The 16,570-nt window shown below is 38.9% G+C and overlaps 1 protein-coding gene and 1 long non-coding RNA gene across 6 annotated transcripts; both read right to left on the bottom strand.

Annotated features, from left to right (window-relative positions):
- Positions 1-2,069: 2,069 nt before the first annotated feature.
- On the bottom strand, positions 2,070-4,501 carry LOC145128328 (uncharacterized). 5 transcript variants are annotated; one of them, XR_013716815.1, is made up of 4 exons: positions 3,536-4,501; positions 3,229-3,292; positions 2,877-3,064; positions 2,070-2,410 (listed from the first exon to the last, which is right to left on the bottom strand). It is a non-coding gene; the product is annotated as an uncharacterized LOC145128328 (long non-coding RNA). The 5 variants fall into 5 exon arrangements; XR_013716816.1 differs by having other exon boundaries at positions 3,229-3,312; XR_013716814.1 differs by having other exon boundaries at positions 3,229-3,321.
- Positions 4,502-6,173: 1,672 nt separating this feature from the next.
- Positions 6,174-7,327, bottom strand: MKK9 (MAP kinase kinase 9). The gene has a single exon (XM_079068124.1). It carries the CDS (start codon positions 7,292-7,294, stop codon positions 6,347-6,349), a length of 948 nt encoding a protein of 315 aa, XP_078924250.1. The 5' UTR covers positions 7,295-7,327; the 3' UTR covers positions 6,174-6,346.
- Positions 7,328-16,570: the final 9,243 nt, after the last annotated feature.

Here is a 16,570-nt window from a genome sequence, read left to right on the forward strand (position 1 = left end):
TTCAGAAGTGATCAACAGAAGCATCGCTTGGCTGTGAAGAGTAAACAAAAATCAATATTCTTGGCCATGTTTTGTACCCTAATAACTTGATTTAATTCCTATATTGATACTAAAAATTTAGGGTTTACCTTCTTCAATGGAGGCAGAGAAAACCGAGTGGAGGGACATGAAAATAGAGGGCGAGATGATGAAGAATGACAACGGGAGCAGGGCTACGACGATGATGTGGCTGATTCCTGAGCAGTGGCAGCCAGCATAACCGCTGGTGGATGCTGAATCGGTGATGGTGATGACGATAGAAGATTAGACACAGAGAGAAGGCGGAGGGCGACAGAGATACGACGAAGAGGAGCGGAAGGCGTGGAGATATGAGACTAAAACGAATGAAGATGGTATCACTCCCATTTCGAACCCTAGAACGGAGTGGGAGGTGTGCGACCAAGCGAAGACGAAGAGGTGGGAGGCGGGACATTTACGTGAATGAGAGACGAATAAAACCTAGCAAATGTTTTGGGGAGAGGGGAAGCGGGGTATCATTTTATGAGACCGTCCATTGAGAGGGAACTGAAAAAGCAAGTGGGAAAATATAATAGCGAGCGATTATGGGTTATTTTATAAAAAACATTAGTGATGGATAATTCCTTCGCTGTTCCCTATCTAATTCGTCGATAAACTATCGTTGATCCCAACCTAATATCTGCATTTGATTATTTTCCACTTAATATACTTTCCGTCGGAAACTTGTCAGAAATCCGTCGCTGATTCAGCTAGGGATTCAACTATATATATATATATATATATATATATATATATATATATATATATATAATTTTAAATTTAATAAAAGTATAAAAATAATATTAAATGTTTCTAAAGATATAAACGAAAATTTCCATATAATATACCTACATAATTATTATAAAAAAATAAAAAAATAAACTAAAACTTAGTTTTCTATCTCTACCATCATTTTGCCAACAACGTTTGCCAACAACAAAAGAGTGGGTGGCCTCTTGCAAACTTCCAAACCCAAGTTCCCAATCCACCTTATTTGATGGGAGGACACGATTTTTAACCACCCACCCAAGAGATTTTTGAACCATGGCTTGACCTTCCCCATAAGAATTTTCTTTTAGTTATATTAACTAGAAAGATTCCCCCGCGCTGCGGGGGTTAAAGGGTGTTCGTTTGTAAAGTTGTTGCTGATGTTAGTTAGTGTTACTATGCACCACACTATGGAGGATACTAATATTTCTTTATAAAATCGTAACCGGATCTCAACTGCTGAGATTATTATGATTAACATTCATTCTGAATCTTTTGGCTCCGTAAAAGTCGACCCCATAGGCTCGTATCAAATGATAATCTGTAATTCATATTTGAAAGTTAAATCATGGAATTCAGAAAGAAGTTATGAAAGATATGGGGGAAAAGCATAGGTGAAGAATAAATGCAGAAGATGAAGATGGGGAAATGAGTAAAATATCCCTAAAAATATAAGTTTGAGATGCACACAGATATTTAACAGTCTATATATCTAACAGATGCATTAATTTGGATGGTTTTTTGCTTGAAACATTTGTTGCCAATGATTTCCATACATAAATGTATAAGTCTTAATTGCCAAATCGTTCAATAGCAAGTTGTGCACTATATGTACTAATAACAATTAAAACCATATACATCAATAACGGCAATATTTCAACCAGAGCGATTTGTATGGACCAAAAATGAAAGGAAAGAGGTAGGCGAAAGCCAAACACTACATAATTTTTTTAATTTCTTTTGTCTTTCATCATCATTCATATTATCATGTGATGACATGTATAGTTTCAAATTCCTGAATGTTAGTGGTGTAAAATCTTCTTGACTTAAAAGCAGTCAATGTACACATTCTATAAAATGCTTCTATGCCGACACTCTGATGACAACAACTATAAATGGTCCATAAGTTAGCTTTTTCTTCCTATGTGGTATATCAAAACAGCACAATTGTCCAAAAGCTGCAAGCATGTGTTTAATTATTGTATAAAGGAAGTTGTTATCATACTAAATCTTACAGAAAGAAATAGTAGGCACTAAATTATAGTATTTTATTTTAAGGAAACATCACTTGTGACTCGACAATTACATGGCCACAAACACAAAGCCATTCTGGTGTGAATTACAGCAAACATAAATTAATACATACCAGGACTAAATACTTTGATACATTTTTTATAGACCACTGATGTCACTCAATTAGCCCCTGTACAAGTGAAGAAATCTCTTATAAAGGGAAAAGACATAAATACCCCTATACAATTTGCCCAATTCAGTTCAGTCAGAACGTTTACTTGGCATATTCATGTCTTGCTTGGACATGATTTGGGTCAATGTGGAAGACATTCTGGCACAAGTTCATGATCACCTGTCATGCCATCAACAATTTTATCTGGTGATCCTAAAATATCCTTTTAAAGTCAGAAAGAAAATTAATGAGTTAACAAAATCAAAAGTGTGAAAAGTTAATAATATAATTTTTGAGAGTTATACTCTGAAAGAGAATTAATTGGTTTTAAAACATAAACAATAGAAATTCTTTTAAAGTATAAAATTTTCAAACTATTAAATTTCACTGCTATGTTTTCAAAAAATATCGAATATCAATAATACCAGAAGATAGTGTATTTGTGTATCTAAAAGTAAGGTGTCCATGCTAATAAGTATGAAAACATATGTCATCTTCTTTGAATACAACTATTAGCAAACATGACCTTCACTTGCACAATGTTCACAAAGGCCTGACAGTTACATGTGTGATTTGAAAGATACAAGTGTAATAGTCTTCCAACAGTTTAAGCTAACTAATCAAGATATTGAGATAATATGTTTACCTGACCAGATGCTACTGCATTTTGTTGGGCCAATTGTGGTCTCATTTGCCCCTGGTTTATCCTTTGTTGGGAGAGAGCAAGACACCCATTTGCCCTAATTTGAGAATTCAAATTGTAGGGGATGATCATGTTCATACCCATTTGCATTCCTTGCAGTGATTGAAGATACAAATATGACCATTCATCACCTGTATTTGATTATCCCAAACACAGTGGTTACGTCTAAATTGCCAATTACACTATAATTAACTAATTCTAAATTTTTTAGTTGTTGACAAACAAAAATCATTCAGCTGAACTATAACCTTGAACCAATAAAAAAATGCCAACAAATAAATAGGAAATAAAGAACCTTGATGAATATAAGGGCATTCTTGGTTAACCGACCTACAAATCCCTTTTTCATATTGGAATTCCTTTAAAAAAAAGCTGGAGACTGGTCATACTCGATTCCAAAATCAAAAACAGAAACGTCAATCGCGTAATTAAACTCTAAAAAATTAACCTACAGAAAAAGATTAGAATTTCAGAGGAAGGTGAGAAGATGGAAAGAAGCGGAACAACAGGCTGCAATCGTTGGGAGGGTGAACATTGAAATCGCTATAATCATTATCAAATTAGGATTTAGGGCATAAAAATACCGTAAGAAAGAAACATACCGGTGTGATTCCGACGATGAGGAATGAACAAAGGAGAGTAGATTCTCAACCTCGCTTCTCAAATCGATTACTGAAGTCTGATGATGTTACTCACCATCGATTAACTTTAAAATCGAGTATTGGAAGTAAGGAATCGGATAGGTTCCAGTCTAATCCCACATAACTTGTACCGACAGGCTGTGAGAGTGGAAAAAGTGCATGAAGATCGATGCTTTATGATTTTGAGGAATTAATCGGTCGAGGAAACGTGGAGACGAAAGAAGGAAGCAGACAGGTGGTAATCGGTGGTTGATGACGAAGTTAAGTGGTGGTAACAAATTTTCTTCCAAACCAGAACGATGAAAGATCGAATAGAATGGTGATTGCCGGTGGAGCGTCTCTGTGGTTAAAGCAGATGAGATGAAGGTGGCAGTGAACACAAATCGATGGCGGTGGAGGTAGGTGGAAACAATCAGGCTCCAAATGGAGCCGCCTCCAAAATGGGCACTATAGATAAGAGTGCTCTCTGTTAATTGTTAAAGTTCCGACTTGAATCGGTGACAGTTTTCAGCAAGAGCAGTAGAAAGTTGGAAGCGGGCGAAGAGTTTTCAACAGACTCAGTGGAGGTGGGTGGGAAAAATCGAAACCGCCTCTATATAAAACGTCTGATGGCTGTTCGTCGGGTTCTTCTGCAGTGGTGGACATCGACACCGATGAGGAGATATCGACGAAGTTTGGGGAAGAGGAGCGGTAGCAGACGAATAGGAAGATGAGAGACAGAGAATAAGTCGGTGAAAAGGTAAGATGAAGCGGTGAATGGGACGTGGCAGAAAACGGTGAAGGGATTTGATGACGATGCGAATAAGGATGTAGAGCAGTCTATAGAAAAAAAAAAAAAGCGTATGTTCCAAGGACACATAGCAAGGCATTAACTACCCGACGAAGAAAATAGATGGATAGAATAAAAAAAAAAAAGAAAAAAAAATAACGATGGTCCAATAAGGTTAAGTTACTGTGCTATAAGGGAACTCAAAAGTAATATGTATATAAATATAAATATAAGACAAAACTTCAAAAATGGTCCCTGTGGTTTTCGAAAATATCAAGTTTAATCCCTAAGTTCAAAAAACCTCACAGATGGTCCCTGTGGTTTCAAAACTTTTAACATTTGGTCCTTCCGGCTCACTCCGTTAGCATTTCACCGTTAAGTAAGGGGCATTTTTGTCATTTCACTACCCAGTGACCATTTATGAGGTTTTCTATTACTTTTTAAAATAATAATAATAATAAATGAATAAAATTTAATATTCAAAGGGTCCCGCACCATCTCTCTCTCTCTCTCTCTCTCTCTCTCTCTCTCTCTCTTTCTGATTGACTGTCAAAGTCCTCCACCAGAAGAGCTATTTTCGGTAAATACAAGAGGGGCAGCAGCCCCGTTTTCTTTCTTCTTTTCCCATCATTCGAAGAAATCGCACCAGGGAGATCTAATCCCATCTTCGTGTTTTTTGCTCGATTCCTCTAATCCCATCTTAGGAACCTCTTGATCTTTCCTCAAACTGTTCTTTGTATTTGTTTGTATTGCTGGAGTGGGTTTTTCATCGGTAGTTTTCTGACCCACATTTGGTACATCAACAGGCTTTTGAGGCGTCGGCACCGACGCCGCTGCAACTGCCGGCGGGGTTTCTTGAACTGGTTTTGCTTCTGGAGTGATCAATTTGGGTTGCCTAACGAAGAGAATGTTTCCCTCGAACTTTGCACTGATTTTGTTGAGATAACAGTTTGCAGAAACTGGAAACTCTACACGAAATCGGCTCCATGTGTCTTGCCGGAGCTTTCTTTCACCGCTAATGATCAAATTCCTTTATCGGAGTTAAACCCTCAATTGTTCCTTAGCAAAACCTGCAAATATTTCCAAGAATTTGAAACAAAACATCAAAAAAACAAAGGAAATATAAAGAAAACGCATCAGGGAGATATACGAGAAGAGTATCAGAATCATCGCCGGAGATATACGAGAAGAGTATCAGAATCATGCCCTCTTGACTGTCGGAAAACCCCACCTCTGATGGAGATTTTGTCGATTAAAATTAAAGAAGAAGAAGAAGGGAGGCAACAACAGCAAGATCGGTGGCTGTTTAGCTAGCTTGTCATCGAGAAAGAAGAAAGAAACATGGCTGGAACATAGGGTAGCAGCCTTCGTTTTTCTGCTTGAGAGAGAGAGAGAGAGAGGGGGGGGGGGAGGGTGGGGCCCTTTAATTAAATAATTATATAATTTTTCTTTTTTTTTAAATAGAGAAAACCTCATAAATGGTCTCTGGGTATTGAAATGACGAAAATGCCCCTTACTTAACGGTAGAAAACTGACGGAGTTAGGCGGACGGACTAAATATTAAAAGTTTTGAAACCACAGGGACCATCTGTAAGGTTTTTTGAACTTAAGGATTAAACTTGATATTTTCGAAAACCAGAACCATTTTTTAAGTTTTGTTTAAATATAAATATAAATTAGGTAGAGGTAGCTGTTTAATAATGTCATATATATGATATTTTAGTGATTAACTCTATTATTACTTATTATTATTATAATTCTTGATAAATCAACATTTCTGGACGATTTTAATAAAAGATTATATTGTTATCAAATTTATTGTAAGATAAATTTCAGAATTAAATTTGAATTTGAATTTGGTTTTATATACAATCGAACTATTGAAGTAGTTGAAAAAACAAAGATCACGATGTTTCCCCATATTTGAACTTTCATCATCATGTATATACATAAAAAAACAAAAACTCAACATCCGTTCCGGTTACGCTCCGGCGCCGTCCATCTTAAATTTCAGGTTGTCTACAAAATGGATGCAAAAGTAGCTGCGAGGCTGTCCACCTCTTGCTAGAATCCTTCTGCAAACAACACTCTATGAAGCTCCGAAACTCGTCGGAAACTCCTTCCGGCAGGCTTGGTGGTTCCCCAAAACATATCGCACACATGAGCGTCGCCCAGTCAGGTTTCTGACCGGCCGGCAAGAACGGAAAATGACCCATGTAAAGCTCGAACATCGTCAACCCCAAGCTCCAGATATCGCCGGAGTAACCATTATAGTTGGCACCGTGAGTGTCGGGATCGAACCGTTCTGGGCTCATGTAGGCGCACGTGCCGACGTAGGAATTGCAGGCGTCGAGCGTCCTGCACATGATCTTGCTTACTCCAAAATCGGCAATCTTCACCTCCATGTTTTTGTTCACGAGAAGATTTGCTGGTTTGATATCTCTATGAATGATCTTGTGGGCATGGAGGTAGTTAAGTCCGTTGAGAATCTGACGCGCGATGTCGGCGAGTGACTTTTCCGTGAACGTTCCACTCCCACCGTTTTTCAGTAGCGAGTCTAGTGTCCCGGCGTCCATGTATTCCATCAGTATCGCAATATCCCCGTCAGGCTTCTCGAATATCTCATGACAGTGAACCACAAAAGGTGAATCCGTTCTTCGAAGAATTTCCATCTCCCTAAATATCTGCCGGCGCATCATCGGATCACTGTCGGCATGTACAACCTTGAGAGCGAAGACGTTAGACGTTTTCTTATGCACTACTTTGTAGACGGTGCCGCCGTTTCCGTGACCAAGAACTTGAACGGTTTCCAATTCGGCGACGGTGGTGGTTGTCGATTGTTGGGATGTGGTGGTGGGAGGGAGGGGTAGAGGGAAACGAGGGCGGCGCTCGGAGATTTCCTGCAACCGGAGGCCGAGTTTTGACTGGCGTCGTTCACGAACGAGGGCCATGTGATAAGAATAAGATGAGTGAGGTTATCGGGAGGCAAGTATTAGGCCATATATAAGTGGGACGTGATTAGCACGTGTTTGTTTGAATTGTATAGGATAAAGATCGAGGAAAGCATGCGGATGCGCACGTGGGACCCAAATAATTCACAGATACATCTGAACATACCCATTATAAAATATCAAAAAAATACGTGGATTTTGTTTTTATTCAGCATTTATGACATGTGTGCACTTGCCCAGTTGCCAGTTGCCAAAGTGGTTCACTTTACTTCATTTACAATCATGCCCCTAAACTATTTTGTCAATATGTTTTATTCGCCTGAAGTTTTTTTTTTTAATTTATTATTATTATTTTTTTGAAAATTTAGTGTTTGTTTATTGGGTGACATTGATGTTTGGGAAATTGAGTAATCTAACAATGTTTTAGTTTATTACTAAAAAAATAACTAGTTTTGTATAAGGAATTATTATTATTATTATTTTAATTTTTGGAATGGCTATTTTAGAACGTATCAAAACGGGCAAAACCCATCATGCTATATATGGGACCCATACCCAAACAATGGTAATAAACATTCCAGAAAGTGAAAATTTGAAGCTTTTGCTACCCGCATTTTAGACGGAGTTTTTTAAGCTTATCTACCATGGATTACACAAACCATGTGAGTTCTACTTTTTAATTTACTTGCATTTTACTTTACAAACAATTATATGTACTCCGGAATGCGTAGATCATTTCCGGAATACGAAGAACTAGTCTGGAATATCTAATTTTTGTATTTTTTTTTGACAAAACTGCAAATTTAGTTCTTGTGGTTTGCAAAAAAACTTTGGATAGGGTCCAAAAAGTTTCCAACTTGCATGGAAGGTCCAAAATCAAAACATTTCTGTGATTTTGGTCCAAAAAAACTTGAAAAGACGATTATGCCATTTTATTTTCTATTTTGTATTTTTTATAATTAATCAAATACTATTTTCATTAAAAAAAAATAAAGAAAAAAGAAAAAAAGTATCCCCTACCCCACCCCACCCATCGTTCTCTCTCTCTCTCTCTCACACACACACACACACACATTAAAGTTACAAAACTCTATGAAGAACAAAGGTTTTTTGGATATGTCATCAAGAATTGACACTAAAGACTCATGTGTCTCTATCTTTTTCTCCAGATTTTTGGGATGAATAACCACCTGCAAATCATCTTCATAAACATAACTTACACACACACATTAACAAAAAACCCAACTGAAAAAATAACCCAAATAAACCTTACATATCCATCTCCGATGGATATATATATATATATATATATATATATTCAATTAGTCAAGTTCTCAGAAAACCCACTTCGATTGAGCACTTCCTTAAAATTTTGTTTGGGTTCTTCGTTTGAGAACCATGATCCGATGACCGGAGGTGGCAGACGAAACGTCTAAAAACAGATCTGTCTCGTTTCTGTTCCGATTATCGATTCCACCATTGTACATGAATTTGATTTGGAATCGACGGTATTACGATGTTTTTTTTGAAAACTGATTGTCACATGGATTGGTAATAGAAGAAGGGTTTTAGAGAGAGAAAGAGAGATGGGAGGAAATATTTTGGGATGAATGAGTTTTAATTTCTTCTTTGGTACTTGTCGTTGGTGTGTATAGTTTATATGCGATTTCATCCACAACTTTGAACCCTGCAATCTTGTTCCTCAGACGACTTTCAATGGATGATTGCAGTTACTTCTTCAGGTGAAAAAGCTTGGGGTGGGGATGTGCAAGAAATCGATACAGATATATATGTTTTATGGACTCAATCATGTTTATGAGATTGTTTCCAACCGATGTGGGTGCTTTGCGTTAGAATGTGAATGTGTGTGTCTGTGTGTTTAGGTTTCAATTTCTTTCTATGGCTTGATTTTGGATTTTGTTCATCAATTTAGGGATATCTTAAGAAGATGAAGTCCATGAGATTTGAGAAGACGAAGAGAGAGAGAGAGAGAGAGAGAGAGAGAGAGAGAGAGAGAGAGAGAGAGAGAGAGAACGGTGGGTGGGGCAGGGGATACTTTTTTTATTTTTTCTTTAGTTTTTAAATAAAATCATATTAGATTAATTATAAAAAATATAAAAAAAGAAATCAAAGGGCATAATCGTCCTTTCAAGTTTTTTTGGACCCAAATCACAGAAATGTTTTGATTTTGGACCTTCCATGCAAGTTGGAAACTTTTTGGACCCTATCCAAAGTTTTTTGCAAACCACAAGGACTAAATTTGTAGTTTTGTCTTTTTATTTATTTTTTTTAAATGTTTTAGACATATAATAACCATATAAATACCTTAAAATGTGTTTAGCCTCATTTTTTTAATGAGAGATAAATGTACATTATCCATTACAAGTGATTCCAGAATGGTAGTATCACTTCGGAATATGAAGAACGATGTACAGAATACGAAGATCAATTTCGGAATAATGTGTAACAACGTAAATTTCGAACCAGAATTTTCAAAATTTAAAACACATTTTTTTCTCAATTCAAACATCTCAAAAGTGTTATAGTATCAAATCATCCAACACATATCCCAAAAACTGTATATATAACAAATCCAGGATCCTCTCAAGACATGACTCAAATCTCTGACGTGTGTACAATCAAGCCGGCACCTTCCCGTAATCCTGAGAAGTACCTGAAACACATAACACATAACACGGTAAGCACAAAGCTTAGTGAGTTCCCCAAAATACCGCTCATATCTCATCAGCCTCTCATGGCTATACTCAGATAAGACCCTCTGGTCAAATGTGTCTCAATGGGACCCTCTGGTCCCACAACTCAGATGGACCCTCCGGTCCCTCAACTCAGTATCTCAATATAATACACAACATACATATCATAAAGACAAATAAGCAGGATATCTCAATACACAGTATATGCACGTAAGACCCTCCGGTCACACATAGATTACCACCCAAGGTAAGTATAATGAGAAGACTCACCTCGTAAGTAAGCTAAGTGAATGAATACTCTCGCACACGAATCACCAAGTCTAGCCTCCTCCTAAACACATAACATAATCGTATCCAATTAACTCTTTAAATTACAATTCTACTAAATCTCTCTCTCTCTCTCTCTCTCTCTTGAAGTGGAAGAGACCAATTTACTCCTTCCATGGTTTCCCAAAGACAGGGTTGACCAAACCCTAAGTCAACAGAAGTCAAACTCGAGTCAACAGTCCATGTTGACCCTACTCGTCGAGTGCACTCATGGGACTCGACGAGTCTGCTCGCCATCCACAGAAACACTCAAAAGTCTGGCTCAACTCGCCGAGTTGACCCGTCAACTCGCCGAGTTGCTACACGATCAACTCCATCGGGACAACCCCATCCGACTCGTCGAGTCGGCTTCTTGACTCGGCGAGTCCATTCAGACTCATCTCTCATTCAGTCGTTTTCAAGGCAGAGAACCTCCCCAAACTTTGGATCTACACTCTTAGGGCTCATCTATCACGTAAAGTCACAGACTTTACGTTCATACATGGCATTTTGAGCTTAAAATGCCAAAACACACCCCAAAAAGGGTTTATCACTCAAGATCACTATTATGGCTGGATAAAGCAGGGACTTTTGGACATCTAGGGACCTCACATGGTCCAGATCTGAAGTTCAACCCTCCCAATGAGCATGGAACACTCAAGGTCCTCATATTTGGGTGCAAAAACCCTAGATTCACAAAATCATGAAATCTATACAAAATAATGAGAAAGGTGTAAGCTTTGAACCTTTTCCAGAAGCTTTGAAGTGAAATAACCTCAGATCTAGCAACACCCTCTTGTCCCTTGGTTTGGAAATCTTCTCTCCTCTTCACAAAATGCACCAAACACTCACAATTAGCAAAGCACTCTCTCTCCGTAGGCTCAAAGGTCGTTTAGGGTTTGCTCTCAAGGAAGAGTAGCCGCAAATGAGGCTATAAGTGCCTTTAAATAGGTCCCAAACCCGGGGATCTAGGGTTTTTCATCCCAGCGCCTACTCGGCGAGTCTACTCTCGGACTCGTCGAGTAGATCATTAAACTCACATGGCCACACTCGCTTCTACTCAGCGAGTTATAGCACCAACTCGTCGAGTAGATCAATGAACCTCAAATACATAATTAAAATAATATACCTGGGAATCCGAATGTTACATAATGGTTCAGAACTACACTTCAGAATAAAAATTCAATATTTGTTTATATTTTTCTGATATTTTTAAATTAATTTTGATATTTATTTCCATTAAACCAATACCCTGTATTTGTCTGAAGATCAATTTGCATGGATGTTAAAAAACGTGGGTTTTGCGGACGAAGAAATTGTATTCTATTTAAAGGAGATTTTAGAATTTCGTCTGATAAAGTTAAAACCAAATTAAAATTTTGTTATAATATTTTGTATTTTTATGATAATATATTAAATTGATGTTGATTTTTTATAAAAGACAGCCGAGCATAGATCAACTAAACATGTGTCAATATTAAGCATATGCCAATATTTATTGAACACCAAAACATGAATAATCACATGTGATGTAACACCCAGAATCAGAAAGACCAAGAAAAAAAGGAAAGGCTCTAAGTCAAGAGTCAACTCGTCGAGTCCAAGGAGGAACTCGACGAGTCGGAGCGGGATCCGGGGCATAGAGTAAGTGACCGACTCGGCGAGTCGGCTAGTGGACTCGACGAGTCTGGTCTGGACGAGAAAAACCCTAATCCCGAGGGTTGTGCCCTATTTAAAGAACATTACATCCCTTCCCCAGCCTCTTTGCTACCCGTTTGAGATCCAGAAACCCTAAATCGTGAGTGAGAGTCCTTGGAAGCAATTTAGAGCTTGGATAAGTGGTTTTGTGAAGAGATCTTGAAGATCAAGACGCTTGGATCAAGGGGGTTTGCAGAGATTTGGATTAATCTTCAGTGGGAGGTCATCTTGGAGGTAATAAGCTGTTACCTTCACCCTTTTTGCATCTAGATCTATTCTTGAATGAGATTTGGGGCTATTTTGGCAAGATTGAGGTCTATTTCGGGTTTGGGGCTTAGATCTGAGGTTGCTACTTCAGATCTAGGGTTGTGATGGTCCAAAATGTCGTAAAGCAGCAGTCAATAAGTCATTGGTGAAGCCCATTTGTCTTAAACCCTAGCCCTAGAGTGTTTTGGGCCTATATCTCCTTGGTTTCACGTAAAGTTTGCAACTTTATGTGGGGCATAGACTGTAGAAGAGTGGATCTATGGATTGGAGCCCCTGCATGGCTCGAAAAGCCACTGTATGGATTGAGAACTGGAGAGACTCGGCGAGTCACATGGGTGTACTCGATGAGTTGTATGAATATGTGCATGGACTCGGCGAGTTGGAAGAACAACTCGGCGAGTCTGTTGAAGATTGCCTAGGATTCGGCGAGTCTGTTCTTGGACTCGACGAGTCAGGTCGCAGAACCCCCAACCTCTTCTGGTTAAGACGCGGATCAGTGAGTTGAGTGGTGACTCAGTGAGTTGGACAGGATGGGACTCAGAGATCGTTGAACTCGACGAGTCCTGGGGTGACTCGGCGAGTTGGGTCGTATTTTGAGAGCTTCTGAGTTTAAGGACTCGGCGAGTCTTCGGGTTGACTCGGCGAGTCGAGTCAACTGGAAGGTTGACTTTGACCAGGACTTTGACTTTAACCAGAGTTGACTTAGTTTGACTTCTAGAGTTCAGTTTGGAACTAAGTGTTTTATTGATATTAGTAGCTCGGGGAGCTAGTGGAGCAGCGGTTCAGAAAGTGGTCGGACAGCAGCCAGAGGGTTATCAGCAAAGTTCAGCAGTGCGAGGTGAGTCTCCTAACTGTTTGTATGGGTCTACGGCCACAATGCCGACCCATTTAGTTTATGTATGGTAGGAAGACCCGGGGGTTAGCCCTAGGCATTATGCATGAAAGACCAGGAGGAGGCTCCTGGCACACAGTATGTTATTATGTATGGTAGGAAGACCCGGGGGTTAGCCCTAGCTATAATGCATGAAAGACCAGGAGGCGGCTCCTGACACACAGTATGTTATTATGTATGATAGGAAGACCCGGGGGTTAGCCCTAGGCAATATGTATGACAGACTAGGAGGTGGCTCCTGGCGCACTGTATGCTATTGTGTATGAAAGACCAGGGGGTGGCTCCTGGCACACTATATGCAGAGTGGCCTAGTAGAGTAGTCTGTATAGTTGTCTTTGTGATACTTGCATGAAAGACCAGGTGTGGCCCTTGGCACTTGTCTGTAAGACCTAGGGAGTGGCCCCAGGCTTGACCAGGAAGACCACGTGCAGCCCGTGGCATAACCGCAAGATTATGTTTGGCACATAGCACCTTAGCAAGACTATGTTTGGCACATAACACCTTACTTGATTATGGATATATTGGTTATGTATGGCTCTTGGCTATGTATGGCATGTATGGATCAGTTGGTTTGTATGGTATGTGGTATCTGGGGAACTCACTAAGCTTTGTGCTTACGGTTTTCAGTTTTGGTTTCAAGTACTTTGTTTTCAAGGAAAGGAGCCGGCTCAATCGCAGCGCATCACACTATGTTTTCCGCACATGAGATCTTTGGGATCACACTCTGATATGGTTTTATGATAATATGTTTTGATTACTGACACTTTGGCTTGACACGAGATATTATTATGAATGTTTTTATACTGATGGTTTATGTAATAACTTACTTACAAATGAAATTTTTGGCCTTGAATTTTGGGGATGTTACATGTGATTAACAATTGACTTAAGCAGATTTAATAACAAAACAACGGATTAACACACATATTCACTTCTACTAACACAAAAAAAAAATCCTTATATAATCATATATGATTAAAAGAGTGTTAAAAAGAAAATTTACTTGAAACACCCTAGTTTGGTTATGATGACTTATTATCACTTGAAAAGGAAATTGTCAAGCAATAAAATATGTGATTAACAGGAAAAACATTTATGATTATAAGAGATGTCAATCATAAATGATTTAAAAAACTATACAATAGAATGTATGTTTTCTTAACAGATGCTAATCACATATGATTGAATATATGTTTGTACATAAAAGATAGCAAGTATATGTGATTAAAGCACAAAGTGGATTGTTTATGTCTATAATAACGTGTGATTGATATCTAAAAGATGTGATTAAAAAAAAGTAACTACAAAGATAATTTTATGATAAAATTTGTGCTTCTAATTGTTAGGGCTAGGATCTCGTAACTACTTTGAGATCCTCAAGTCTAAGGATCCATAAAGGCTCAGGATCCTCGAACCTCAGGATCCCAAATATACTCCAGGATCCTAACTAATATTTTTATTATTTATAAAGACCATATATTCTTTTGTATTTCTCACATGTGTAGAAATAACTAGTCAAAGTCACACTCCCAACGAATAGTCGTCACAACTATGCAAAAGACCCGGATGACCAAGTCAAGCAATGACTATAAGTTGATCTCGGAGGATCCCATAATTTTCGGAGTTTTAGTTATTAGATTTTGACTATATAAAGTACTTGTATTCATCTCACTACACACGAGACTTAGCAAAACAATAGCATTTGTACTTACACTCTTTACATTTTCTCTGTAATCGATCATTTCAATCAATAAAATTATCAAGGCAGGTGATCATTATCACCTCCCAAGGTTTTATGTCGGAGATCCTAGCAAGGATGAAGGGCTTTCCTTGTAAACCACCTGTGTAATTTTTCTCTAACTTCATTAATCACTTCACTTACAACACCACAGCCTCTCATACACTTTTGTTGATATTCACTTAGTTGATTTTTGACCAAAACAATTTGGCGCCCACCGTGGGGCCGTGGTGTTCAATATCCCTCAAAAAATCATGTCTACTCAGTCGACTCTGTCTTCCTCCTTGATTCCTCCCATTTTCTCTAAAAACCTTCCACTGCCACCAACAGGAGCTCCCAAGAAAGTCTATGAGACATCAAAGAAAAACGCCTCTCCGGTCACCTTAGGATCATAGTGTATTGATTTCCAACAACGAGATCTTTGCTATAATAAAGAGGCTAGAGCGACAAGTTGCCCAGCAACAGGAAGATCCTTAAGGAAGTGGAAAGAATGAGGACGGAGATCCACAAGCCTCAGGAGGCAGCGTCCTCAGTCTTGCAACCCAAGACCCTGAACTTTGACAACCCAGGATCCTCAGCCATCCGTCGCGAGACCGAGGATCCTAACGAGACCTTTGCTACTCCCAATAATAGGTATCCTAGTAACTCTATCAATAATAATATGTTTACAACTAACTCAATGGATCTTGACACAAGTTTAAGCCCGATCATGGCTAAAGAGCTACAGCAACTAAGACAGATGATATCAAGCGTACCCGGAGTAGTTCAACGAATACCAGAGGTATCCCCCATAAGTCACAGGATCTCTAGATTCATCCCGACGATATTTGACACTGAAGTTCCAAAACGCTTCCATACCCCAAACATGAAGCCCTACGACGGAACCACGGATCCTGAGGAGCACGTAGCGCAATATAGGGAGAGGATGGAAATTATTCCCATACCTACTCACTTGAAAAAAGCCTGCCTGTGCAAGGGCTTTGGTTCCACCCTCATAGGATCCGCTCTAAAATGGCTCCTTAACGTTCCTCCTTATTCGATCACATCATTTTCTCATTTGATTAATTTATTTAACAATCAATTTTCTTGTAGCAGGACATTCGAGAAGATCACTAGTAATCTTTATCGAGTGGTTCAAGATCCTAAGGAATCTCTTAGGACTTTTGTAAATAGGTTTGGCAGGGAAGATCTGAGTATCCCCAACATCGACATGGCAACTGTAGTTGAAGCTTTCAAAATGGGCCTAAAGAAGGATTCTCCCTTCTATGAAGATCTCGTAATGACACCATGAAAAAGGATGGACGAAATCAGGAGCAGGGCATTGAGATTCATCCGGCTCGAAGAAGACAAAGAGATCCAAAGGAGGAGCAACCCTCCAAGCTCTTATGATCACCCCAATAGGAAGGTCGACTCCTCGGCCCAATGATCCTATAAATCAAAGCCTTACTCCAAACACGGTCATCACATAGTTAATGCCCTTGAATATGAGGGGGAGGAAGAAGATTTCCCTAAAATTACTGACTATTATTTTTCTATGGACATTTTAGGTGTGATCTTCGCCATGCAGGATCTTGGAGACAAAGACAGATGGCCAAGGAAAGGAGAAAAATCCACCGCTTGGAAGACCAAGTCCAAATGGTGTGCATATCATGAGGACTTTG

This window comes from Lactuca virosa, chromosome 8 (genome assembly GCF_052849685.1).
Source record: "Lactuca virosa cultivar CGN04683 chromosome 8, Lactuca_virosa_CGN04683_v6, whole genome shotgun sequence".
Classification (NCBI taxonomy): domain Eukaryota; kingdom Viridiplantae; phylum Streptophyta; class Magnoliopsida; order Asterales; family Asteraceae; genus Lactuca; species Lactuca virosa.